Source organism: Panthera tigris, chromosome B4 (genome assembly GCF_018350195.1).
Source record: "Panthera tigris isolate Pti1 chromosome B4, P.tigris_Pti1_mat1.1, whole genome shotgun sequence".
NCBI classification, from domain to species: Eukaryota; Metazoa; Chordata; class Mammalia; order Carnivora; family Felidae; genus Panthera; species Panthera tigris.
The window spans coordinates 129,688,516-129,713,770 of record NC_056666.1 but is presented as its reverse complement, the minus strand read 5'-3'; the positions used below and the strand labels follow the sequence as shown (position 1 = coordinate 129,713,770).

The 25,255-nt window shown below is 56.5% G+C and overlaps 1 protein-coding gene across 1 annotated transcript; it reads right to left on the bottom strand.

Annotated features, from left to right (window-relative positions):
* Positions 1-1,138: 1,138 nt before the first annotated feature.
* On the bottom strand, positions 1,139-24,944 carry CSF2RB (colony stimulating factor 2 receptor subunit beta). The gene is made up of 14 exons (XM_007096415.3): positions 24,847-24,944; positions 18,146-18,389; positions 16,853-16,976; positions 14,363-14,556; positions 10,991-11,142; positions 10,740-10,908; positions 10,027-10,162; positions 9,693-9,850; positions 8,417-8,556; positions 7,259-7,421; positions 6,082-6,172; positions 5,817-5,874; positions 4,828-4,931; positions 1,139-4,229 (listed from the first exon to the last, which is right to left on the bottom strand). Exons 2-14 carry the CDS (start codon positions 18,219-18,221, stop codon positions 3,125-3,127), a joined length of 2,670 nt encoding a protein of 889 aa, XP_007096477.2. The 5' UTR covers positions 18,222-18,389; positions 24,847-24,944; the 3' UTR covers positions 1,139-3,124.
* Between the last annotated feature and the right edge of the window lie 311 nt (positions 24,945-25,255).

Here is a 25,255-nt window from a genome sequence, read left to right as displayed (position 1 = left end):
AGACAGCAAGTGGCACCCCAGGGTGACACGGCCAGGTGGAGGCCCAGTCAAGGTGGGAGCTCTCGAGCTCGGCTCTGGTCCCGGTGAGGGCTTCCTGGGGCGAGGGCGGCCACCCAACGGCCCAAGTTCGCACTCCAGCCTTGGGGCCCAGCGAACAGATCACGGCCCCTTCCTGCGACACATCGGGTCCTGTTTCCAATCACCATTCTTTTGGCTCGGCATCTACTGTGAGCTCATTATCTGTGAATCCACCCGGACTCACCTCCATGCACCTGCTCGACTATAAGGAGACCCCAGGTTGGCTTTCGTGCATGGGGATTGCACCATCTCTGTGTCCCGCCCAAGCTCAATCCTTTCCCCCCTTTCCATCCGGTTCCCTTCCTGACGTGTCATATTCTATCAAGGACGCTGCGTGTTCTGATATGGGGCAGCTCCCCGCCTGACCCCAACCCCACCGAAACCAGGACTGCACTTTCTCAGAGAGAAACTGAGAGAGACATTGAAAGCCAGCCAGGCAAATGGGAGGGCGATGAAGTTGGGTTAGAGAGTCACCCACTCCAGAGCGGTAAATGGATTCCACCCCGAATCCACTTCCTGGAGTTTAAATGGTTTTTTTTTTTTTTAATGTTTATTTATTTATTTTTGAGAGAGAGAGAGAGAGAGAAAGAGAGAGAGAGAGAAAGCAGGGGAGGGGCACGGAGAGAGGGAGAGAGAGAATCCCAAGCAGGCTCCACGCTGTCAGCACGGAGCCCGATGTGGGGCTCAAACCCACAAACCAGGAGATCGTGACCTGAGGCGAAACGAAGAGTCAGACGCTTCACCCACTGAGCCAGCCTGGCGCCCCTCACGGAGTTTATTAGGATAAGTAGCCAGGAGGTCTCTCCCCTCCGGGCTGGCTCGCAACAGTTCTGGGGACAGGAGATCTTGGCTTAGAGCCCAGCTCCCTCCGGGGCTGTCCGAGGACCTCCACTGTGCTGGCACTGCATTCCTGGTCTGTCTACACTGCGCCCCAACTCGCCGTGGTGTCTCAAAGACCCACGGCCCTTCTGTTTCACAGAATTTACCCTCGTTAATGCAACTGTGGTTTCAAACCGCACCCCTCCCCTGACAATTCCAACACATACGCACGAGCGAAGGGTTTTGGTTTACAGCGAACACATTTTATTGCAACTTTTTTTTTCAGCTAACAGTATCTGCGCATCTCGAAATTCACATCTTGGACTTCTTTCTAACCCACGTAGGCCTGACTGCCGTATTCATCTGTTGCACAGGATTCCGCGTTAGAATATCCTGAAGTCTTGTTGTTAATTTCACCATTGGTGAATTATATACGCTGTTTAGAATTCCTTTCCCCCTGACCACAAACACTTTTGTGATGAACAGGGATTTGGGAACAAAGGTTACAAGGACATCGGGTTGGCCGCTTGTTTAAAAAACATTATGAAGCTAGAACATTCCAAGTATCTCAGGCACTTTCTAGATCATAAAAGTAGCATTTCGGTCGGATGGGCGAAGAATGGGTGTTTCAGCAAACGATGGAAAAACACCCAGGCCACTCCGTTTGGTGCAAACATACAGGCAGTTCTCCCCTTCGCACGCATCCACTCCAAAGTCATTACGATTTGACGCGAAAAGCTTGAAACTCAGAAAGTACTGGTGAAAATATAAATTAGGACAAACGTGATTTCGAAGTGGCGAAGGCTTTTGTAAATTTGACATCAAAAGTGGAGCCGGTGACTCTAACCCGAAATGCGGAAAAGTCGACATCGTGTACGTCTACCGGCCTCACATACGAAATGAAAAGACACACTACAAACTAGGGGGAAAAAAATGTGCACCGTCCGTGAAAGATCGCATGTAAACAGTTTTAAAAACTTAATCAGAAAAGGATGACTACCCAACAGAGCAAAGTCCTTAGTGGGCTTAGCCCCGTAAAACAAAATAGGAGTGCCCAAGAAATACGAAACCATGTGCAACCTGATAGCTATCAAATAATGCAAATTTAAATGATTTAATGCCTTTTTTTGTTTTTGCATATCAGAAAGGCACAGATTTTTAAGAAGCCATAATCCTCCATGGAGGCCCAGACATAGATCAAAAGCCCCTCGTCCATGGCCAGCGGGGGTGGGGGCTGTAAGGTCTTTCTGGAGGGAGGGCAGGAGGGCCATGTTGACTATAAGCCCCAAAGTGTACAAGGCTTTGATCATTTTCCTTTTTTTCCTTTGTTGAACAGTTTTTCCCAACATTTCTAGAGTGTATGTGGGTTCAGGACTCCCCTCTGCTTCTGAATTTCTGCAGGCCCCACCAGCCCGGGTGTAGAAGGGAGACCGCTGTGGCCAGCAGGCAGCTGGGACATTCCTCACTTGGGCGGGTGGCCTCTACCCGAGGCAGGGGCCTGCAGTCCCGACCTCCCCAGTCATAGTGGTGGGCCCAGCAGGGGCTCCCACGGGCTCAGAACAACTCTTTTCTTGCCCCATGGCTTGGTGTGACCGTCGTCAACGCTGGTATTTTGCCACAGTGCCTGGGGCTGCAGTGCCAGCCATAAGCAGGCCGGTCCTACACTGCTCTTCCCCACCTCACCCCTCCCCCACGACCCTCACGGGGTAGGGGGGTCTCTTCCCTCCCCATGAAGGAAACGCATTCGCACCTACCAGGGCCAGGCTGCAGACACAAGTCCTTAACACAACCGGACATGTCAACGTCAGAACAGGCTCTGACCAAGACGTGTCCTCTCAGGATGGGCTTAGCTCGGACCTCAAGCTCACTTGAATGATAAGTCAGTGGAAAGAGAAAGAAGACAGTGGCAAAAGCAAGGAAATCTGGTAAGAAAAAAAAAAGTGGGCAAACGGAATGAGTATAGAGAGAGCGCTAACAGTCTGGAGTTTAAGATTAAGTTAACAGGACAGAAAAATGTGTGTGTGTGTGTGTCTGTGAGAGAGATCGGGAAGCAGTGGGGGCAGAATTCCTTGGCCGAAGGTCAAGTGAGAAGGGAGGAGGTCGACTAACTTCCGGATCATCTGTTCCAGCACGGAAGCTTCTCCTGGGCTTTGCGGAAGGGACTGTGGGAGGGGCCGGGAGGTGGCGGGAGGGCAGGTGGACCACCCCCCCCGGGATCTGGGGTGGCTCAGCACACCTCCCCCGGCCTGCTGACATCCCAGGGGGGCAGCGACAAGTAGTCCTGCTGTTTTAGGGCTTTGAAATGCCTGACGGCTGGCACCTGGGGAATGGCAGGGCGCATGGCCTTCTTGGCCTGGAACATGTGGTCGTGGTCCCCGATCTCAGGACACGGTCCTGGGGAAGCGGGTGAGAGAGGGCCAGGTCCCAGGCCAGGCAGGAAGCAGTAGTCACCCACTTGCTGCAGGACCAGGAGCCCCTCGGGGTGTGGGGGGCTGGGGGCTGCCTCCCCTGGGCTCAGGATGGGGCTGCTGGCTGCAGGAGGGGCAGGACTGCCCAGAGAGGACTTGGGGGACTGGCCTGGGGTCAGAGGGATGTCCACATAGCCCTCGATTTCTGGCTTCGTGGGGGCTGGGACGCTACAGAGCCTACGGGCCGGTCCAAGACTGAGGCCGTGGTTCTGGTCTGAGGGCAGGTTCAGGGGGTGGACCTTGGAGGCAGACGGCAGCCCCGGGGGCCAGGGAAGTGCCAGGTCTGCGGTGGTGACGTAGCCAGAGGCCGTGACGCCGTCCCCAGGGTCCCCAGAGCCAGTGGGCAGAGCCGTGAGGGCCCTGTCCTTTGGGCCCTGACCGCTCACCATCAGCCTGTATACAGGAGAGGCAAGGCCTGCCCCTGACTCCGGTGAGGGGTTCCCTTCAGCCTCCGGGCCGGGGTTCCTCTCCAAAACCTTGGCCTGGCCCTGTGCCATCACCTGGGCCAGTGGAACCAGCTGCACCTGTCCTCCCGCGGGCAGACACAGGTACTCCAGGGACCCCGGAGGCTGTGGCTTCTGGCTCACGCCCCTCTGTGGGGGCTCCGGGGGGCCCATCACGTCAGGCAGGGAGTGGCTGTGGGGTAGGCCCAGGTAGGGGCCGTTGAAGTCGAAGCCGGAGACCCGGCTCTCGGGCCTGCCCGCGGGGGCCGACGGGCCTGGATGGGGGCTGGGGGGCTGCTCTGTGCATGGGTCCGAAGTGGCTGAAGCTGTGTCAGGCTCACACGGTGATTTGTGCACATCTTTCGGGTCCTCTGTGGTGAGAGGTGACACTTCACTGTGCCTACAGTCTGCGGGAAACACCCTGCGGGGAGAATGGGCACAGGGACGTTGGGGTCCCCTGGGCAGCCACTTCAGCTCATGCTGGGGCTAGGGGCCGGGGTCAGGGGGAGGTCTGGCCCCACCCGGAGCTCAGGGAGAGCACAGAGCAGGGCAAGGTCAGGGAGCGGGCCCGGAGAGGACATCGGGTGGCCCTCGTGGGTCTCGCCCGCCAGCCTCCATGTTCTTGTTCAAGCTCTTCCCTTGCCAGGTGTGGTCCCCTCACCCCAGGTTCCTTGATATCCACCCAGCTTCGGGGACCGGGGCTCAGTCATGCCCTCGTCCCTTCATCCCCCACCGTGCCATCAGCACCTCAGTGTGGGGTCTGCCTGGCCAGTAGGGCAGGGAGAGGTCATTGCTCCGGTCTTCCGCGTCTGGTCAAGTCCATGGTATGGCCCTCCCTAACCTGGGAACCAGGAAGGTCTTCCGGATGTCTGACGGGTATGCCTTTTGCTTTAGAGCCACCAACCCCCACGGATCTCTCTATACTGAGCCACAGGCCAGAGGCCACCTCCTCTGAGCCTCCAGTGTGCACGATGAGGCCACCCTCCCACATCCTAGGGACCCCGTGCCCAGATACTCACCCCTCCAGCTCAGGGAAGTAGCTGCCTCTCGGCCCCTTGTGCAAGGGGCTCCTGATGGTGAGTACCGCCATGCTGCCTGGGAGCCCGAGCCCGGCACTCCCGTTCTGGAAAGAGAAAGGACCCTTGTGCCGTGGCTGTGTGGGAGCCCGAGAAGCTGAAGGTGGGGGGTGGGGGTGGGGCGAGGAGGCCAGGGCATGACAGGGGATACAGCGAGCCCCCCAGACACGGAAGGAGTCTCAGCAAGGTCAGGACCCGCCAGGGCCCCCTGACACCAGGGAGGAGAAGCCCAGAGAGGGGCTGGGACTTCCCATGGGCCCTCGAGCATCTGAGGATGGGGACCCTCTTCTTGCAAGTTCACTAATCTGGGGTGTCACTGCCTCCACACTCACACCCTACTTTCCCCCACAGTAGCCATGAGGACCCCCCCGCCACCGGGCAAGCTGGCCCTGCTGGACCAAAGGGCTCCTGTGACCCATGTGCCACCGCCTGCCTTGCGTCCATCTCAGCATCTGGGATGCTGCCAGCCTCGCTGCCTGCCCCCCCTCGGCTCCTTTTATGAGGGGGGGTCCCGTGCCCATCCTCCACAGGCCTTCTGTCTGCGGTGGCCTTTCCCACCTGGCCCCACCCTGGCTCCTTCAAAGCTCAGCTCTGCTGTCCCATCCTCAGGGAAGCCATTCTGCCTCTTGTGAGCCCACCTGCCCCCGCGGGACTGAGCCCCTCCCCGAGGCCACCCCGACTCCCGCCTCCGGCTCCGGCTCCGAGGGAGCCCTGCACCCTGGGCCAGCCCTGGGAGCCTGCAGGTGCCCAGAGGATTGCAGAGCTGAACCTGCCGGGGCTGGCCTGCCTCTTAGAGCTTTCTGGCACCTTCCCGGGCCACCTCTGCTTCACACTCAAAGCCACGGGAAGGCGGGGAAGACATAGGGACGGGGACGTGGCTGCAAGAGTGAGGCGCCCCTACCACCCTGGCCGCCTTCGCGGTCCGCTCCTACCTGGAACAGGTGGCTCTTGCTGGGGTTTGGGATTTTCTCCTCCCACTTCCGGTTCAGCCTAGAGAGACACCAGGGAGGTGACTGTGAGCCAGAGGCCCCATGCTCACGTGCAAAGAGGAAACTGAGGCCCAGGGAGAAGGTGGGAGGTGGCCAAGGCTTCCCAGGGAGCGGGTGCGGAGCGGGGACTAGAGGGAGCCAGTTGTGGGGTCCCTGGCACCCCCTGGGTTCCTGAGTACCCCCCCCACCCATCATAGAGTCCCCTTACCTGTACCCATAGATGCCACAGAAGCGCAGGACAGGGAGCAAGGCCAGCGTGGTGAACACCAGGATGAGAGCCAGGACCCACGTGGGCAGGACTTCCGGGAAGGAAAAAGGAACATTAGCATCTGGGGAGGGACAGAGCTGGAGGTTTAGGAGGTGGGGAGGAGCTGAGGCCAGGTCAGTGCCCCCAGACCCTGCTCTGTGCAGGCGCGGCACTCCAGAAACTCACTGGCTTGGCGTGCAGCGTGGCGGGGCGGGGAGGCCAGACATAGGCGAAGAAGAGGGCATTGGTCTGACCTCCCCCACCCCCATGTTCAAGTGCTGGGAAGGACACAGAGGGTTAGATTCTTTCCAGTAGCAGAAGGAATTATGGGGGTGGGGGGCAGGGCCATGACTCCAGCCCATGGCAATCACAGGGGACTTGCTGTAGGAGGCAGCATATAAGCTTGAGCATCGAGGCACAGGGAGGCTTGGAGAGGCGGAGATGGGGAAGGCCATGCTAGTATAGGAACCAGCAGGTACAAAGGCCCATCGGGAGCCCCAACTTCCTGCCTGCCCGGCAGCCTTGAGCCCTTCACAGGCTGGGCCCCTCCAGGACTTTCTTGGTCTCTTCCCTTAGGCGTGGTGTCCAGTCCTCCTTTCCGCTTGATTGTGGCCCTCTCCCTGCGACTCCCCCCCTGCAAGGCTGGCTAGGGCTGGGGTCCCTGCTGCTAATACCTCCTCGGTCCTCTCTCTGCCACCACGTCCTGGACCTAGTCTGGTACTTGTCTTCTGGTGGCCACTATGGCCAACGGTGAGAGACATTGGAAGCAGCAATGGGGGAGATTAAGAAATCAGACCGAACCCTTCCAATCCCAGGCCCCAGCCCATCGCTCCTGATGTTTGCTACCATGGTAACTGGAAACGCATGCTGAGTGGTCACTAGGTGATGGCTGTCACCAAAGCTAATGGAACAAACCGTGGGTCATATCAATAGAGGGCTAACCTCCAGTCCGAGGGAGGACCCCTCTTCTCTGCTCTCAGGACCTCACCTGCCACATAGGCGTCGCTTTGCAGTGACTAGTGACACGTGGAGGAAAGGACACTCGGGTGGAGTGGGGTCACACCCCTGTGTTCACATCACGCTTGTCCTCTGCCCAGCTGGGCTGTACCCGGAAGGGGGGGGGGGCTGGGACACCTACCCCACTCCGTGTCCCAGAAGGTCTCCTCACTCCACTGGCTCCAGACCCCGTTGTAGCCGCTGGGGGTGGGCCTGACCCTCACTCTCGCCTGGTACCTGGTGAAGGGCTCCAGCTGTGGCAGTGACATGACGTGGGAGTTCTGGAGGGTCTCCGTCTTGCTCTCCTGTGGGCACAGGCAAGTGAGCAGGTCTGCTGAGGCTGAGGCTATTTGCCTGGTGCGGGGGGGAGGGGGGGCGGGGGGCACAGCCGCAAGCCCCTCCCACCTCAGCACCCCAGCTTTTCTGTCCCGTCAGGCCCTGGCTGCAGCCGCATCCCCAGATCTGAGTCCTCCCTGCCCCCCATGGAGGGCCCTGCCCCAGGGCGCACAGAGGCAGAACACTCTGGACGGGACGGGGGGCCGCACCCCTGCGACATTGGACAACACTGAGGCCCAGAAATCCTGAGGACACAGCGTGTACCACCCTCATTCTAAACCGCCCCGCCCACCCCCGAGCTCCTTGGGGACGGCCTGGACCCCGGTTATGGCCTGCCCAGGAATGCAGGGCAGCATCGCTGGACCCCGAGACAGGGTTTGCGAGTCGGGGCCCCACTCCCAGCTCCACTGCTGACGGCGCCCCTCTTGGCTTCCGTTTCCCTGCTTCCGGACCTGAAGGTCTGGGGCGGACTCTGAGGTTGCCGACTGGGGCTGCGGGGAGCCCGGGTGCTGCACACACAGCCCGGGGGCTGTCTGGGGGTGGGGGCCAGAGACCGAACCCTGGGCCGGGGCCCTGCCTGCTTTATCAGAGCAGCTCAGCTCTCAGCAGCTGCACATCTGCATTCTAGAGATTTCTCTGAAGAAGAATCCCCTCCTGACTTTTGAAAACCCTTCACCCAGCTGCCTCTCAGCCCTCCGAGTCCCGACGTCTACATCCCCTTGGCAAGTCAGGGTCCCATCGTCAATCTGGGCCATGTCACATCACCCCTGTGAACTTTAGCACCTCCGCCAAGTGATAGGACAAGACCAATTGACCACACAGGGCCGTGACCGCGAAGTCTCAGCGGCTTCCTCTGACCGGTCACCTGCTGGGAGCCAGGCCCCTGGCAGGTCGGCGCCCCCCTGCGTGTTTTCTCCCATCCCCCTACCCCAATCCAGGCCCCTTCCCGGGCATAGGCCCTCACCTTCCATGAGTCTGCGTCTTTCTTGTACTGGATCTGGAAGGTGTGACCTATGTGTTTGTAAAGCATCTCCTCTGTTGTCCAGGACAGGGCGTAGCCGTCTCTGCTCTTGGTCACATTGAGGGTCGGGGGAGTCATCTGGACTGGAGGGAGGGAAACCTTTAGGGAACGCTGTTCCTAGCATTCCTCTGATGGAACGTTCTTTTCATCCCATGCTCGTCACAGGCGCTCTCTCTCCCGGTCCACCCCTTCTCGGGGTCCTTGCACCTCACTTTGCCACACTATCCACTTTGATCCGAGCGGCCCTCCTCTTGGGAGATGCTGAGATAAGCTCGTTTCGTAGGGAGGTGAGCCAAAGCACGGGCTACGCCCAGCATTTACGTAAAAATAGAAACACTATTAATTCGTCCTAGTCTACAGAATTAACTATGTCACAGGTATCGTCATACATGCTCAGTCTGCGTGAATCTCTCACTTGATTCTAACAGCAACCCAACATGGTAGGTACTATTAACTCGTCACATTTCACAGACGGGGAAACTGAGCCCCGGAACGATTAAGTAACTTGCCAAGGCCAGGCAGCTAACGAGTGGTAGAGGAAAAGGTGGCAACCCGGCATCCCCGGAGTGAGTGGTGGATTCCAACCTGGGTGAGCAAGACAGATTGGCTGTGGCCTCCCCCCCACACTGAAGTCTGGATGGAAGAGCCTGGGTCCTCAGGAAGCAACGCAGGAGGTTCCTTTGCATGGGATTCTTGCTGCATAAGAGGAGTCGGGGATATTGACCCGCAAGGAGCTACCATTTATTTGCGCATGTTCTAGCCCCCCGATTGAAGAAGTAACTCACAGCTCAACTATTTTGAAGCCTGAAAATATCAGTGCGCGGAGGACTTTGGAAATCGGAGAGCAAAAAACCCAATCAGGGGACGGAAGGGAGAGCCTAGGGGGGTACAGTTGGCAGAAGGGGCTTCAGAGGAGCTGCGGGGTTGGACAGGAATGCAGAGCTCAAGAAATCGGAGAAAACAGGCTTTAGAGATGTGCTCCTGGGAACTATCAGTGGAACCTTCCTTCGTGTTATTTGCCCTTGTCATCGCGGTGTCCATGCTTCTTGAGAACGTCAAGGTTAGAATGACTTTTGTTCACTTGGCTCGCTGGGCCGCGTTTGGTGGACAGTGACCAACGTGAAGACTGGGCCACAGGGAGTCCTGAGTTTGCGTGAGTTACGCGATGAGACAGGACTGTGGCAAGGGGGCCTGCGCACAAGGCTGGGGGCGAACTCACTGTGGTCTGAGCTCTTTATAAACTTCTCCTCCTCCTTCACCCGAACAGAGATAGCGTACTGGCTGTGGTTCCTGGGGTCAGGCACGGGAATCTGGCATCGGTGCTGGACCAAGAGGCCGGGGAGCTGTTCCTTCAGCACCGGGGAGCACTCCTCCTCCCTGAGGATCATGGTGCAGGTGAGGGCGAGGGAGGCAGGGGCCACGGGAGGGAGGCAACCTCGGGATGAGCCATGGCTTCCACTGGGGCATTTCAGGGTCAGGGGGAGGTCTGAAGGACACAGGTGGTGACGAGGGGAGGTAAGGGCGGGTGGGGGGAGGGAGGAGAGGACGCTCACCTTGCACTGGCGCTGGGCTTGTAGAAGAGGGTGAAGGAGACTGAGCTGGCCACCTCGGACCACACTTCCCAGGAGCAGCTGAGCACGGCGACCCCATCGAACAAGCACTGGAGGTTCTGGGGCTGCGCCTTGTCCCCTGGGAAGGGAGACACTTCCTTTTATCCTCCCCTCCTCCATTCCTTCCTTCGCTCTCAAGTTACGTGAGCCTCATCTCAGAGAGATTGTGGGGCTTTGGGACCAGAAAAACTAGGGCTTAGCATTAGCCTGAACCTGCCCGCGGTGTGTCCGCAGGTCAGAGAGTGAATTCTGCGAACCCTCTTACCCCCTTGTGCACCCTGGGGAGAGCGTCTGGTTTCAGTGTTGGTGGGGTGGGGGGTACGCAACACGATGATGTTGACGTGTCCACACCCAGCATAGCGCTCACGGAAACACAGCTGCTTGGAATGCCACGGCCACCGCCCGTGATGCTTATCCCTGTAACGTGGGCGCAGAAAGTGCGCAGAAGAACCTGGGGCCCAGCCGTGGGTGGGACGCAGCCCCTGTGTCTGGAGAGCCACAGTAGGGATGGAGTCCGCCCTGGGTATCAATCCTGAACACAGGCTACAGAAGATCTGTGGAATCCCGCAGAACGGACCCCTGGACTCTTTCTGTCCGGAAGCTGAATGAGCTGCCCTCCCCTCAGAAGGGCATTGCCCCAATTTTGGCTTTGTTACCTGTCTGGGAGTGCCAGAGAAGCTCCGGGCTCCACTGGCTGGGCCGCCCCGAGAGCCCTGAGCTGGGGGCCAGGTGGGCGCGCACTCGGGCCACATAGGTGCTGCTGGGAAGGAGGTGCTCTGGCCCCAGGACAGCCTGGGAGGAGTTGCAGTAGAGGGTAGGGGCATCCTGCGGGGAGGGAGGGGTTAATGGAACAGGTGCCAGCTGGGCCAGGTCCCTCGGCTGGGGCAGAGCCGGCCATGGCCCCTACCTCCCAGGAGTCCTGAAGCCTCTTGTAGACCACCTCGTACTCCAGGTTTGACAGCCAGTGGCTCTGGGAACCCGGAGGGGCCACCCTCCAGGTCAGCAGGAAACGGTCCCCGACAGCGGTGATCTGGAGGTCCTTGGGTGCAGGGGCCTGCACTGGAGGAAGGGGCGGCCAAGGGCTCAGAAGGGGCTGGATAACTATAGGGCGGCAGGTTTTGTGTGGGCAGACTGGGGCCCCAGGCTGAGTGCCGTCCTACCCGCTGAGCAGCCTTGGACAAGATCCCTTTCCTCTGTGGGCCTCAGGCCCTTCACCTGCCAAGCTGTGGGGGTTCACTGTGAACATGAATGAAAGCCGCACAGATTTCTGGGCGTATATCACACAAGCTCCGTGAAAGGTGCTGCCAGTGAAGTTCCTCCAAATGGAGCCTCCTGTCCCCTCTGCCCACCTCGCGGCCTGTTCGGCCCCTTCCCAGCAGAGGGCGCTGTGGCTCACGTTACTCCCCACGATGCTGTCCATCCTCCTCCTCTTTCCACCTGCGCAGGATCCTGCTCCTCTCAGAGCCCAGCATAAATGTCTCCTTTTCTAGAACTTTCTTGGATGCCCCCGTCCCCTTGGGCAGAATCCCTTGCCCCTCTTCCTGTCTCACCACAGCCTGTTGTATGGGCCTTAGAGCCCTGGGGCATTTATGTGTCTCCTTTTCTGCCTTTCCAAGGAGTCAGGAGCTTATGGGTGGCCGGGTTCGGCCCTCCACACCCTTCCCTACCCCCATGGCCTGCGATTAGTGATTCAGTGAATTTGGGGGACAAAGTGAATGAAGGATGAATGAATCCACGAAGAAATACATGTAGGCAACCTTCACAGACTTTTCAAGAAGGCATTCCGTCAACCAACAGCAAACGTGTGTCTGTTGGGCAAGCATAGTCATTAACAAATGGCACGGCTCCTGCCTTCCTGAAGCTTCTGTGTCTGAATGCTGAGGGATGACCTTGAAACACAATCCAATGAGTCCGACCGGGACGTGGCATGTGAGAGCATGTCCGAGCTGGAGCCTCTAGAAAATCTTAAGCCCCGAGTGGCAGATACAGGGCGCCCCCTCTCCGCAGCCACAGCAGACATCACTAATCAATCACTGCACTCCTAGCCCCTGAGCCCCCTGGGGAGTGGGAATCCCTTTCAGCACAGAGCTCTAGAAGCTGCTCCCAACTGAAACGACTGGGAGCCTGAGCGCAAACCTGTTCCTCCAACCTGAGAGATCGTAGACCACTAGCTCATTTCACAGATGGAGAAACGGACAGAGGAAGGAAAATACCCCAGATCTCCACTCGTGGGAGCCTCAGAGCAGCTCCAACGCACACACCTGTCCCTCCTCAGCACCAGAAGCTTCCCTGATCCATTGCCAAAATGGCTTGGGGCTGGAGCTGAGCTCCCTGCTGAACACAGGCTCTAGGAGACAAACGTCACACTCCCCTCCCCGTTTCTAAGTTGTCCCCGTGTCCAGCATATCACCTTCCCTGTGACCAGGCCATATGCTTCACAGGGGCGGGGACACTGACCGGCTTGTTCACTGCTGTGCTGGTGGATGTGGGTGCTCAGTGAGGGAGCAGATGAACGAGTGAAGGGCACGTGTGTCCTAAGTATGATTTGTATGCCCCCCTGCCGCCCGCTCCCATGCCCTGGCCGCGTTCCAGTAGAATGCTCGTCATTTCTCCGTGGGACGAGCGCCTCAGGTTGCATCCCGGGCCCCAGCCTCCTGCCCCCTCCTGCCCCCTGCCGTCTACCCTGTGCGTCACCCACCTCGGGCGTCCTCACATCTGATCAAGTCATGCGCCTTCGATGGCTCTCCATCACCTAGACGTTGGCCCCTAAGCCCCTTTGCAGGGCCCAGCAGCGTCCTCAGGTCAGGCCCCTGCCTGCACCTGCCCCTCTCCGTCTTCCTCACGCTGTCCGGCCCTTTTGATGGTGATGCTTCTGGGCTACAGTTTCTCGCGGTTGCCCCAACCTGCCTTGCCCTCCCCAGTCTCCCAGCCTTGGCACATGCTGTTTCCTCTAGGAATGTTCTTCCTGCTCTGTCCTCTTACCCACCCTTCAGCTCTCCCTGCCAAGCTCTTGCCCCGCCCCCCCCCCGCCCCGGGGAAGCCTGTCCTGACCCCCTGGCCCCCAGGCTCCTTGCCCACTGCCCCTCAGCATGTGGCACACGGCACCCACTTCTGGTTCAACCTCCGGTATTTCCTGGCCTCTCAACCTGCATGCTCTGAGCCCCACCGGGATGGGGCCCTTTCTCATCCATCAAACGCGTTTAGAGACACTGTTGCAAATGAATCGGCGGTGGCCTAACCAATCCCCTCCACCGGGCAATGGCTTTGTGCTGCCGTGATGAGAACAGGCAGGAAGCGAAGGCGGGAGTCCCCTCTCTGTGTGACGCTTGCACCTACAGTGGGGCCTGCCCAGCGTTCGGAACCCCGGATGCTAAAGTCACACACGTGTATCTGAGGGGCCTTGGGCAAGTTCCTGTTCTCCGAGCCTCGGTTTCAACATCAGTGACATGGGGTGAAAAAGAAAACAGGGGTGTGCGACACCACACGTCGTCGTAATGGTTACGTAATATTGGGCAGTGTTTCCTAAAAGCCAGCCATCCGTAGGGTTCTTACTGCATCAATTTCAACTTTAAAAGGTGATCCCCTCGAACATGTCTCGTGTAGGTTCGTTGTGAGCACAGATAAAAATTGAATTAATGAGGCTGAAGCGTTGGTTACGTTTCTGGGTAACACACAGTCGAACGAAGCCTAGCTAGGTCATCGACACCCACCCGGGACCATTGGCTTTTTGGGGCCGCTGTGGACACGCGGGCCGCGCTCGCTGGAAGCCACTCAGGGAGGGCAGGGAGGTGATGACCTCCATCTCCAGGGCAGGAAGCCCTGGGCAGAGCTGATCCATCACTGGCTCGACTGCTCAGGGCTGGCGCTTTGGAAAAGTCATGTGGCCTCTCTGGGCTTTAACTGCCTCATCTATCAAATGGGTCGTTGCAGACGTTGGATGAGGCTATATCGGTGATGGGTGTTCTCAAGCTAGGAAGTTTCTACCCGAATAGGGAGGCTGGTTCTCCTAGAAGGGCAGCCTTCACTGCTGGAAGGCAGTATCTTGGAGGGTGCTGGAGCAGTCAGGGCCCAGGGAGGTGCCACCGGCCGGGGGCTCTGCCCCTTGGACCTGCTCCAATGCCTCGGTTGTCCGGAGGCCACACCCTCCTCTCTCAAGAGACCAGAGCCACCCCCTCCCCCCCTTGAAGACTCTCGCTTCCTGGCCCTTCTGCCGTCTCGCCACCCCCCGGGGTCCACTGTCCTCCCGGGACCACTGCCATCCGGGAACCCCAGAACTTACCATTCTGGTCCAGAGTCACGGTGAGCTGGGCGCCCAGAGGCCTGTCTGGTCGGAATGAGAAGTAGTCTTTGTCGGCGAGGACAAAAATCTTGTAGGGAATGACACATCTTCTGGGCACGCAGCCGGCACAGGGGTGGTCCAATGACAAGCCCGTGTCATTACTGAGATCACAGGACACTGGCACTGGAGGGTTCCTGCCAGCAGAGAACATGGTGAGCCCAGAGTGAAGAAGCATCACGCGTTCAACAAAGGTCCTGAGCGGTCACCATGTGCGAGGCTCTGTCCGGGGCCAGGGTGCTGCCGTCCTGGTGGAGGGGGACACGCATGGAAGAACCGGATAAAATACGTCACATGTCAGATGGAGCAAACTTTACACGGACAGATACAGCAGGGAGATACGGAAGCCAGAAGGGGTGGGGTGGGGGGTGCAATCTGAAACAGGGGAGGCAGGGACGGCCTCATGGCAAAGGCGACTTTTGGGCAGAGACTTGAAGGAAGTCAGGGAGGGAGCCATGCAAATTCTGGGGGAAAAGGTGAGTTCAGGTAAAGGGAACAGCTGGTGCAAAGGCCCTGGGGCGGGCACGGGCTTGGAGTGTTGTATGATTAAAGAAAATTTTTTTTTACATTTTTATTTATTTTTGAGAGACAGAGACAGCACAAGTGGGGGAGGGGCAGAGAGAAGAGGAGACACAGAATCGGAAGCAGGCTCCAGGCTCCGAGCTGTCAGCACAGAGCCCGATGCGGGGCTCGAACCCACAAACCGTGAGATCGTCACCTGAGCCGAAGTCGCAAGCTTAACCGACCGAGCCACCCAGGCGCCCCTGGAGTGTTGTAGGATTAGGCGGTCACCCAGAGTTCATGGAGTGGCATCTGTGAGGGTGGGAGGTGAGGGAGACCAGTAGAGCAAGGTGACACAGCGCTTAAAAGGAAACCGAGGAATTCGGATGTCACTGAGCGTGGAGATAATTGAGTTATGAGCAGAGGGGCGACATGTCGTGACCCAAAGGCCTCCTCTGGCCGCTGGGCCGTGGATAGATAGGGGTGGATGGGGGCGGTAGTCTCGGAAGCTGAGAGACCAGATAGGAGGCTCCTGAAATAGCCAAGTGACGGGCCGTAGTTCGCACCAGGGTGGTGGTGTTAGCCTCGGCCAGATTCGCGTCCTGTTCGAAGATCGAGTCTGCAGCATTTGCTGACGGATTAGAGGCGCCGATGGGGAAGGGAAGGTGCTAAAGGAGGGAAGACAACAACGAATCTCCCAGCTGGTCAGCAGGAGCCTCTGGGAGCTCCCATTCAGTGAAGCGGGAGGTGGGGGGTGGGGTGAGCGGAATTTGGTTTAAATCGCTGGGGGTGGAAGACACCTTCGTCTACAGGCCACGTGGGGGGGGGGCAAGTGCACCTGCAGGCCTGGAGCTGGGGGAGGGGGGGCGCAGGGCTGGAGAGCACGTGAGAGTCACCAGCATGCAGCCTGGGGCTGGGTCTCTGCCACTGGGTCAGGTATGAAAGAGCGGAGATCCAAGGAGGAACCCCAGGGCATCTCACCCTTCAAGTTAGAGATGAAACAAGGGAGCGAACAGGGAGACAGAGAAGGCGAGCTGGGGAGACACAGGAGAGGGGGGGTTGTGGCGGCCAGGAGAGGCAGGTGCTTTCACCACGGTCCGTGGGGCCGGTGTGTGTCAGGTGCCACCCACGGTCAAGGAGGGAGGAGGCTGAGACCGAGCATTGGGTTTAACAGCAGGGAGGGCTTGGTAGCCTCGGGCCTGAGCGGTCTGGGTGGCCCGGTGGGGCCAGTCATTCCAGGTTCAGAATAACCGGAAAGACCTTGGACGCTGCGGGTCTAGCCAACTCTTTGGGGGAGGGTGGCCTCCAAGGGGAAGCAGAAGTTGGGCTCCGCCGGAGGAGGTGGGGGTCAGGAAGCACCCCAGGGCTTCAGCCCTTGCTGGCGTCTGGGTGATGGCCATTTAATCATCCCCAGAATGGTGGGTCAGACCATCACCAGCCCCCAGAACGCGGTGCAGAACCTTCCCAAACGGCACGTCCCCCCGGAGACCATGCGAGGGCAACGGAGAAAACCCACACTCCGGAGGCCGCAGGGCCCCAGCTCCCATTCGGCCCCACAGCTGCCCCGTGGACCGTGCCACCGCGGCCTCGGTTGGCTCACCTGTGAACTGGGCGTCACACGCCTGCCCTGCCCACCTCGCAGCGAAGATAATCTAAAACTGACCTTTGCAGGGTGACTCTGTTAAACCGTGATGGAGGACGAGTATCACCACCTCCGTCGTCCACAGCGATGTTCACGTAGGAGCCTCTTCCCCCCCTCCAAACCCCGACGCCGGCCATCAGCACCCGGACCTGGCTGGCCGCCTAATGGGGCAGGAGCTCCTGGGCAGGGGCCTCCCTGTCCCTGCCCTCTGGCCAGCCCCCACCGGGGCACAGCCCCACTCAGCAGCCTCCCTGTGGGCCCTCTGACCCCTGAGCCCTGGTGGCACTTACTCATTCAGCCTCCGGAAGAGAGTCAGGTTGATGAACTTCTGGGCATCCTGAGTGTCTGCCCACCTGCAGGTGATGTGGCTGTGGTAGTCATTATAACATTGTAGGGTCTGCAGTGGGACGGTCTCTGCCCGGGGAGAGGCAGAAAGGGGGTCACATCTGGATGTCCCTTGTCACCCCCCCATCCCCTCTGGAGTGCCGAGAGCTAGGGAGGGGTCCGGAGTCCTGTAGGGGCCCCTGGCTGCTAGACAGAGCTCCCTAGGGACCCTGGGCAGCGCGGGGAGGACGGGGGTTCTGCGGGTGTGAGGGCCCTAGCCATGGGCCCCGCTGCTGGGTAGAAACACAACATTCTAGGGGCGCCTGGGTGGCTCAGTCGGTGAAGCGTCCAACTTCAGCTCAGGTCATGATCTCGTGGTCTGCGGGTCCGAGACCCGCGTCGGGCTCTGGGTCAACAGCCCGGAGCCTGGAGCCAGTTTCGGATTCTGGGTCTCCCTCTCTCTCGGCCCCTCCCCTGCTCAGGCTCTGTCTCTCAAAAATAAATGTAAAAAACAAATTTAGAAACACAATATTCTCGTAGGGTCACAGCACATTTCCTGAGCCCCTGCTGTGCCCTTGCTCCTGGCGCAGGGTCTCTCTCCCACCCCAGGAGGGATGCTTGCATCGGGCATGGGCCCGGCCCCTGGACCCCTTTTGGGACAGCCTGGGAAGAGTGGCAGCATGGCAGAGCTCTCTGGGACCTCCCTGTCCTGGTCTCTTGGTCAGCTGCAGGGCCTGATGGTGGGAAGAGAGAATGTGGTTCTCGGGGTTATCAGAGAAGCCATGCTCTCTGGGAACTCTTGGGGAGCGGGGGTTCGTGCGCCTTAAGAGACAGAGGAACATCCCAGCAGGGGCTTCCGAGCAGGAGGAGGGTGCTGGGGCCGAAGCAGGGAGAGACCGCCAGTCTGAGGGGCCCAAGGAAGAAAGGCACCGAGGAGGGGACTGGTCAAAGCCACCCGAGGCACAGAGTATCTGGGGGGTCGGAATTAAGGCTGGAACGACCGGCCCGGAGGGGAGACGCCTGGGATGCCACACTGAGAAGGTGGGCAGAGAAGCCACACGAGCAGAGATGGCTGTTCAGGAGGCTGGAGAAGAGGGAGAATCCAGGAGGGGGCGCGGGGCTCCAGAGAGGATAGGGAGGGGGAGAATGAGGGAGGGCGGGAGGGGTCTGGGGCTTTCTGGGCACATGTGGGCGTGGCCTTGCTCAAGGGCCAGCTGTGAGGAGAGTCACAGGGAAGGGGAGGCAGCAACGGAGCTCACCTTGGGCCCCCGCCACGCCGGGCCCCCAGAACAGAGCCAGCAAGGCAACAGGGAGGAGCCCCCGGGTCAGCACCATCTCTGGGTCAGCTCTGGAAGAACGGGTGGCTGGCTCAGGTGGGCCCGGGTCTGGGCAGGGGCTGGGGTCCTCAGTGACCCGGAGTCCTGTATGCTTGCTCAGCTGGAGGCCAGGCCAGACCCATGTCCCCGGCTCCTGTGAGCCCTCTCGCCTGTGAAGGGACTCTGCCTGCGGAAGAGAGATCAGCTGAGAGTGAGTGACCCCCTTCCGTCCTGCACTCCCTGGACTTGACCCACGTTGCAGGGTGAAGCCGGGAGTGACGCACGGCCTCTGGCGCCCCCTGCCACCTCAGCCTGGCACCCAGTACAGTCCTTTCCGCTTAGCCTCAGTGCCTGGGGCGTGACTTGGAGGGAGATACATTTAGTGGCTTCTGAAGAAGTGAGATTTTTCCCACCCCTGCCCCCACCCCTAGGTCGTGCATCAGAAGCTCCTATGCAGTCCCCTGGCGATGGAAAAACCTCACAGGGAGGCCTGGTATCTGACTTGTTCTGAGCTCCCTGCCGGCCTCTGACCCGATCCGCTTTAGAGGGGTGGCAGGGTGTGGGGGCCACAGTGTCCTCCCCTGGGCGTGATCACAGCACACGCTCACTTACACTGCGCGCACACACACTCCGTTTACTGTCAACCCTCCCACACCACCCTCAGAATGCCTGTTCCCTTTTCTCTGCAGAAGGCCGGGGATTTCCTCTTTTCATTCTGTCTGGCCCTGGGAAGTACCCAGGAGAGCAGAACAGGGGACAGTGGTTCCTTTTCTCCCCCTAAGATTGTCTGAAATTTCACTCAAGAGGCACATGTGCACACACACGAAGCAGCAACTTTCTTACTGGGAAAAGCACGGCTCTGGGCTCAGCAGACCTGACCTTCAGCCCAGGCTCTGCTTCTCCCCCCGCCAGCGGCCTGTGCTGACCCACCAGTGCTCCCTGAACCTTGTTCTCTGCGTCGGTAATGTGGGCACAAATACACGTATCTCACGCGAGAAGAACCCAATGCGGTGATGTTCATATAGACAGGTTAGTCGGATAAAGGCTCCAGAAAGACGAGCAGGCTTGCTTGGAGCTGGTGGGGGAGGGGGGCGGGGGGGGGGGACGTATTCATCCCCTTCAGCTTCTGTAGCTGGAGGCCATGCCCTGCGGTAAGGGCTTGAGTCTATGTGTTTGCCTACCTGGGACTAGCCTAAACTTCCAGAGCTTTTATTTGGGTCTCACCACATGTAGAATACTACGTGTGCTAAGAGAGCGATTCCTCCTAAGATAAGTTATAGGTTTAACACAATTCCAAACAAAATTTACCAACATGGCTTTTTGTAGGACCTCAGGAAAAAAAAAAATCGCTCTGAGGACAGTTACTGAGATTGTTTAGCAATAAGGAGGCTCTCCCCAGTAGCAAAATTTATTGTAAAGATCTGATAAGTAAGCGTGTTGCACACATACACAATACGTCAATGGACGTCCTGACCAGGCAATTCTATCCTGCCCAAGAACATCCTACGTGAGGAAGGAGGAGTCGTGAATCAACGTGAAGGGATAGATAATAATAATTAAAAAAAAACAAGGGCTAAGAGACAATGAATAACACTGTAAAACGTGTCCACCTAAATCGCTGTCCCACACCACACCCAAATATGGGGGTCATTAAAAATTTCAATGTAAGACGTTAAATCGTATTAAGGTTGCAAAGCAAGTGGCAGACGGTGTGTGCACTGCCCCCTGTTCCCTTGGTCACAGAAGCTCAGGCTTCAGCGGGGCTTTGGAGCTACACAGAATAAAAGATTTTATTTCCTACACTCTTCTGTTGCTAGGTGTGGTCATGTCACTAAGTTGTCCAAGGAGAAGTGAGTGGAAGCATCGGGTGTGCCTTCCAAAAAAAGGCTTCTTAAAGGGAGTTGGCCAGGGGAGGAGGGGCCCATTTTTTCCTTCTTCCAGCCCACAACTTGGAAGTGATGGCTGGAGCTCCAGAAGCCATTTTGGACCGTGAGGTTACCTTGAGGATGGAACCATATACAACAGAAAGAGGGAAGCCTGGGTCCTTCTTGTCACTCTGGAGCAACCACACCGGCCTGGGAGCGCCTGCCTCCGGACATCTTTTATGTGAGGACAAAGATAAACCTCCATATTGTTAAGCCACTGTTGTTTAAAGATTTTCCATATGACCAAAAAGATACAAATGGAAATAGAAGAAAACTTCACAGGGCTTAAAGGAGACAACGGTCGCTAAAGGGAAGGACAAACTTAATTTTTAACAGTGCCATACTCAGTCACGTGCTGGTAAATTCTCGGTCATCCAAGAATAAAAGAATACTCCCAAAAGGTTCCAGTAGGAAACAAACATTATTTTCAGTGGAACAAGGGTCAGGTTGGCCAGATTTTCTTACAAGTGACCTTGAACTCTAAGTAGATAACGATGTCTTGAGAACCCTGAGGGAAAATATGTTTAAACCTAGAATCGTTAAAAGTCAAGCTTCCTTTGATGCTCATGGACAGAAAAACGCAACATTTGGAAATGGAGTAAAGACAAAGAAAATTTTCAGATCTTTTCTAAGAAACACAATTGGCTCTGGGATATATTTCAGGGGGAAAAAAAAGAGTTCAAGGAAGATAGCATATAATACGGGAATCAGTGGTGAGAAAAGAAACCAAATAAGACTTATACTAAGTAGAGAAGAATTGTTACTTATAAAGTGAAAGTGAGTTAATTATGTCATAACAATGCAGATGGTTGGAAGGTGGGAGCTGGCTGTGAGGTGAGGGGCAGAAAGCGGAGGAGAACTGAAAGCTTGTTAGGGTTCGTGTCTTGTTTTGGAGGCACAGAAGTGTGTTAATTACGCCCAAATGTTGATGGAAAATACACATTATGTACATGTGTTAAAAAGGTAAGGGTTAAAAGCCACTAAGAGTGAGGGGTAAGCACAAGAGCAAAAGGCGGACAGGGAGAGGGAAGGGAGAAGGAGGAAGAGGGGAAAAAAGAGAAGAGAAAAACCAAACACCTTTTTACTCGAAACAAACATGCACACCAAAATTCCCAAACTCATGAAGAAATTTACTGGTAGGAACAAAAACTGGAAATGAAAAAACAAACAAACAAACAAAGCAAACCATAAATTCATTCCAGACGAAAAGAATGTCATAGGGCAATCTGACAAAGACTTCTAGAAGAAGAATGTATCATGGCCACCTGGGGATTATTCCAGAAACAGACAAAGAGCCATGAAGCAATCTCTTCATGATTAAAAGAAACAGACCAACAGATTAAAGGGGGAAAGAAGGATCAGCTTATCTTGACAGAGGCTTCTTAATATTCAGTAACACAAAAGCCATTCCCAATTAAACACACTGACAGGTGAACCTCGACAAATGAGGCGTTGAAGGGAACGCTGGTGTTTCTGGGCATCTACTACCAGTCTGTAGTGACGTCAGCATCGAAGGAGGATGTGCGTGTCGTCCCCGTCAAGGGCACAAGCAGGGGAAGGCCACCCACTACTGCCATCTCCCCCAAATAATCTCTAAATTCAACGCAATCTCAGTCAAAACTCCAAAAGGGGTTTTAACAGGCTTGACAAACCGGCTCTAGATTATAACAAGCTGAACGTGAGAGACAGGTTCTATTAGCCAGAAAAATGACGAGGAGTATGATCGCAGACAGATGGACTAGAAAACAATAAGGAAAACAACCAAATAGGAATTTGGGAAGAAATCGCGGCATTTCTAATCACAGAGGAAAGGATGGGCCACATGCTCATAATTATGATGTTGAGACAATTAGCTGATAATTTTTTAAAGCTAGATAATTACTTTACAAATTGCCTACCCCTCCAAATTCTGGGTGGATTAAAGTTCTAAAAGTCAAAACTAAAATGATAAAAAGCATTACAGGTACTTCCTTAACCTCAGGGGTTAACAAGACACCAAACCCAAACTGAACTTGGAAGGCAATTAACATGCTTTTGTATGAAAGTATCTTCCACATGGTAAAGAAAAAGGACAAGTGATGATCTGGAAACATAATTTAAACGTTATGCAAATAAATTGTTAGTGTGCTTAATAAATGAGCTACTCCTACAGTAAATATGTAAAAGACAAAAAACCCGGGATATGGACAAAACATTCCTATATGTATCATAAAAGGAGCCCAGGTGGCCAATGAACATATGGAAGAGGAGTAACTTCACCCATAATCAGGGAAAGGAAAACTCCAAGCAAGAATCAGATAATTTTCCTCCATCCATTGGACACAGTTTCTAAATTTTTTTTAATGTTTTTTTTTTTAATTTATTTTTGAGACAGAGAGAGACAGACCATGAGCAGGGGAGGGGCAGAAAGAGAGGGAGACACAGAACCCAAAGCAGGCTCCAGGCTCTGAGCCATCAGTACAGAGCCCGATGCGGGGCTCCAACTCACAAACCGTGAGTTCATGACCTGAGCTGAAGTTGGTGCTCAACCGACTGAGCCACCCAGGAGCCCCGGATACAGTCTAAAGACTGATCATTTTCCTAAAGAGAAATGAGCCTTTTATACACCCCTGTGGGGGTGTATGTTAATTCAGCTGCTTTGAGGATGATCTGACAATATTTATTACATTTTTGGATGCACAGTCTCCTGCTCAGTAATTCTTCTAGGCATCTGGGCCGCAGAAACACCTCCACGGGTGTGGAAAAAATGGGGGGAAGAAAAACCCCAACAAAAAACAATGAAATGTCTATCAGTATGGGATTGGGTAACTTGTGGTGTGGCCCCTACTAATACATGCTGCCTTATTTTGTAGGGCTAATAAACGACTTAAATCGATATGTGTTATTGTGGAATGTCCCAAATGTAATATTAGGTGAAAATATAAGTCATAGAACAATATGTGTATATATATATGTATATGTATATATTTAATTTTTAAATGTTTACTTTTGAGAGAGACAGAGCACGAGGGGGGAGGGGCAGAGAGAGAGGGAGACCCAGAATCCGAAGCAGGCTCCAGGCTCCGAGCTGTCAGCACGGAGCCTGACGCTCGAACCCACAGACCGCGAGATCACGACCTGAGCCAAAGTGGGACGCTTCACCGACTGAGCCACGTGGGCGCCCCGAGCAATACGTCTGCTTATACTCCTGTTTATGTACAAAGGAAAGCTATATACTTGTATCACACTTAGAAAATGATTTGGAAGGACACATATGGTATAGAGTAGGATGTGAGGCCGGGAGATAGGGATAGCTGGCGCTTTGTCTCTTACGCTACACAATTCCGGATCATTCTAACGGCTGATAAAGCAGATAGCCACGTATTCGCTTAGTATGAAACACGCTTATTAAACAAGTGAGGGACTATTCTGTAGTATTTGGTGCGTATCACACGACATGAGTGAAACTGGCAAATGAAAAAAAGGAGGGGCCGAGAGCTAACGGGAAAGGTTTCACTCGTTATAAAACTATTAGGAAGCACGAAAGGCGAGAGGTAGAGAAAATCAGGACCCAGTGATACAAAATTGCAGCAGGATCCCTAAGACTCAAAACTGTACATTTGCGACTTGTCGCCGGGACCCGTCTGGTGGGGCCGCACAGGCTGCCACCCCGGTGGGGACCTTGGAAGCCCTCACGCTCCCATCCACAGGGCAAGTGCACGCACCTGCACACATCCTGAGGTAGATACCCCCTTAGACGCAACCCCCCCATCCCCCACCAGCTCACAGACTTGGGTGCGGAACACCCACACCTGTGCCTGAACCCAACTGAGCAACGGAGGCTCAGGGTGGGGTGTTGAGAGTAAAACCACATTCTTCGAGGGGGGAAAACACATTCTTCGAGAGAGACCGAGCCCTTTCTCATCTTCCAAAGGGAGCTTCCAAAGCCACGCCAAGCTCTGGGCCGGAGCATGACAAAGTTCCAGGTTCCCCCCTCGCCTCCCAGTCTCTCTGCACCCCTGCATCCCCACGGACACCCATGGAAACGCACACACGCCCTCACTCTCCAGCTCTCCTTTTCTAAACCAGGACGGCAGAGGGGCGCCTGGGTGGCTCCGTTGGCTAAGCGTCCGGCTTCGGCTCAGGTCACGATCTCGCGGTTGGCGGGTTCGAGCCCCGCGTCGGGGTCTGGGCCGACAGCCCGGAGCCTGGAGCCTGCTTCGGATTCTGGGTCTCCCTCTCTCTCGGCCCCTCCCCTGCTCACTCACTCTCTCTCAAAAATAAGTAAACATTAAAAAAATATATATGAAACCAGGATGCCAGGGACTATTGATGTGTTCTTCCCGCTCCAGAGACAAGGAGGCAGAAACCGGTTCACTGCCACTAACACCTCGGCGACACTCTAGCGGCAAAGCCAAGAGGGACGCCACGCAGGTGGGTGTGTGACCGCCGCCTCCCCGGGAGTCCTCCCTGCCAGGACGGCTGGATCCCGAACGGGAGGCCCTCGCCCTGTTCGCACAACGCTCAAGGAAGCAGGCACCGCTGGCTGTCTGCTCACCCCCCGGCTGCCCGAGGAGCCTGGCCAATCTTCCCAAGAGACCAAGCCCTGACCCCCCCCCCCCCAACCCGAGTCCCCGAGCGCGCCCGCCCACCCCACACCCCCCGCCTCTCCCCGTTCTCCGTCCACAGCCTGGGCCTCCCCCACCGCTCCCCAGCCCGCCCCTGAAAGCCAGGCCGTACCTCTTCTTGGTGGGACGGCAAAGCCTTCTGCTGGAGTGTCCAGGCGACAGGGAGCCTGTCACGCTTCCTATTTATGCTGACGTCGTCGTTAGGAAACAGAAGCAGAAAGAGGAAGCGACACCGGCCAGGCCTGTGTCTGCACAAGTGACTCCTCACAGCATTGCCCAGCTTCTTAGAACTGTGGACACCGAGATACCGATTTTTTGTTTCCTCTGGGCCTCGCTGACTTTGTCAATGCTGTTCCCTGTGCCAGCAGCGCCCCCCCTGGACACACCTGCGCGTCCTCGGTCAGCTCAGCGACCAGTGGCTTCGTGCCGCCCCCCGGGGGAGGCGGGGGGGCGGTGGCTGCGATAACCAGGGCAGGGGACAGCCCAGAGCCAGACGGAGCTGGGCCGGCTCCCACCTGTAC

Coding starts and splice junctions, on each gene's coding strand:
- CSF2RB (XM_007096415.3), bottom strand. CDS start 18,221: ATGGTGCTGACCCGGGGGCTCCTCCCTGTTGCCTTGCTGGCTCTGTTC. Junction 10,163..10,739: donor TCTCTGGCACTCCCAGACAG/GTAACAAAGCCA, acceptor CTCCCTTCCCAG/GGGACAAGGCGCAGCCCCAG. Junction 4,230..4,827: donor TACTTCCCTGAGCTGGAGGG/GTGAGTATCTGG, acceptor TTCTCCCCGCAG/GGTGTTTCCCGCAGACTGTA.